Here is a 1,623-nt window from a genome sequence, read left to right on the forward strand (position 1 = left end):
CACACACACACACAGCAGAGCTCATGCCCTCCAGCGGGGTACAGCAGGGGGACACACACACTCACACCCACACACTCACACCCACACCCACCAAGCAGGGCTCATCCCTTGCAACCGGGGATGGCAGTGACACGCACACACACAGCACACGGGCTCACAAGCGCGCACACAGACACACACAGCAGAGCTCATGCCCTCCAGCGGGGTACAGCAGGGACACACACACACACAGTCAGAAAGAGCAGGGCTCATCCCCCGCAGCAAGGGGGACACCCACACCCACACACTCACACCTGCACACTAGGGTGACCAGATAAGTGTGAAAAATTGGGACAGGGTGGGGGGTAATAGGCACCTATATAAGAAAAAGCCCGAAATATTGGGACTGTCCCTATAAAATCAGGACATCTGGTCACCCTACAGCACACTCACACACACACACACACACCGAGCAGGGCTCATCCCCTGCAACTGGGGACGCCAGTGACATGCACACACACAGCACACAGCTCAGCCCCTCCAGCAGGGACACACACACACACACACAGAGAGCAGGGCTCATCTCTTCCAGCAGGGGGCGGCAGGGACATACATGTACTGCACTGTATGTAACGCACTCTGTGTGTGTCCCTGCTGCCCCCTGCTGGAGGGACCAGCTCTGCTGTATGTGTGTGTGTGTGTGTCCCTGCTGCTGGAGGGTCTGAGCCATGTGCTGTGTGTGTCTGTGTGTGTGTATGTATCCCTGCTGCCCTCTGCTGGAGGGGATGAGCCCTGCTCTGTGTGTGTGTGTGTGTTTCTGTTGTGCGCCGAACTCCACGCTCACTGCACCCCAGCTGCCCTCTCTGCCCCATGGCAGCCCCTCACCCCCTGTTGTTTCCAGGCTGGAATTTGAGCAGCAGCTGGACGAGCTGATGGAGACGCACAAGAGCCTCCAGGAGTGCCACGTAAGAGCCACTGGGGTCCCCCGGGCTGTTCCTGGGCCAGGTGGGTGGGGGTGGGGTCCAAGGGAGACACAACCCTACTGGGAGGGGACCTGGGCATGTGTGGGAGGGAGTGGGTTAGAGCAGGCAGTCTGACTGGGAGCCGGGATTCCTGGCTTTGAGGGGGGCTGGGAGCCATCTGGGAGGGGAGTGGGATCTGGGGGGGCTGGGAGCCAGGGCAGGGGCTGAGGACACTCGGTGCTAGCAGAAGCCAAGGATGTCCACGGTGTTTCGCTGTGGCAGCATTAGGGGTAGGGCCCTGATATAAGGCCTGCGGGGGCAGGGGAACTACCCTTTAGCTGGTACAAGCTGCGTCTCCCCTCGGAGACCAGGCTTTGGTCTGGGGCGAGACCTGTCCGTGGGGGGTTAGTGTGAGGGAAGCCCCTGGACGCCCCCACCCCAGACACTTCCTCCTCCCCATGGCAGCGTGCTCTGTGGTGAATTCCCTCCGCCTCCTCCTAGAGCATGGAGAAGCTGGCTGCCGAGATCTGCAGCATGGCCGAGAGCAAGGAACGTTTGCTGAGCGAAGGTGATGAATCTCTCTGGGCCTCAGTTCCCAGCTGTAAAACGGGCAGAATAATCCTCCCTTGGGGCTGTCTTGTTTATTTGGAGTGCAGACGCTTGGGGGCAGGGACCATCTCTC

The 1,623-nt window shown here is 60.1% G+C and overlaps 1 protein-coding gene across 2 annotated transcripts in view; it reads left to right on the forward strand.

Annotated features, from left to right (window-relative positions):
- The first annotated feature begins 767 nt into the window (after window positions 1–767).
- Window positions 768–1,623, forward strand: part of SYCE1 (synaptonemal complex central element protein 1) — a 3,073-nt gene continuing 2,217 nt past the window's right edge. The window contains exons 1-2 of one of the 2 annotated variants that reach the window (XM_026660924.2): window positions 768–944; window positions 1,443–1,509. In XM_026660924.2, coding sequence (XP_026516709.1) covers window positions 912–944; window positions 1,443–1,509 — 100 coding nt within the window. In that variant the 5' untranslated portion in view covers window positions 768–911. Of the gene's footprint in view, window positions 945–1,406; window positions 1,510–1,623 lie in introns of both variants that reach the window. The other variant, XM_026660925.2, reaches the window with a different exon arrangement.

The sequence above is a fragment of the Terrapene carolina genome, unplaced genomic scaffold (genome assembly GCF_002925995.2).
Source record: "Terrapene carolina triunguis isolate 2854851 unplaced genomic scaffold, T_m_triunguis-2.0 Scaffold848, whole genome shotgun sequence".
Taxonomy (NCBI): domain Eukaryota; kingdom Metazoa; phylum Chordata; order Testudines; family Emydidae; genus Terrapene; species Terrapene triunguis.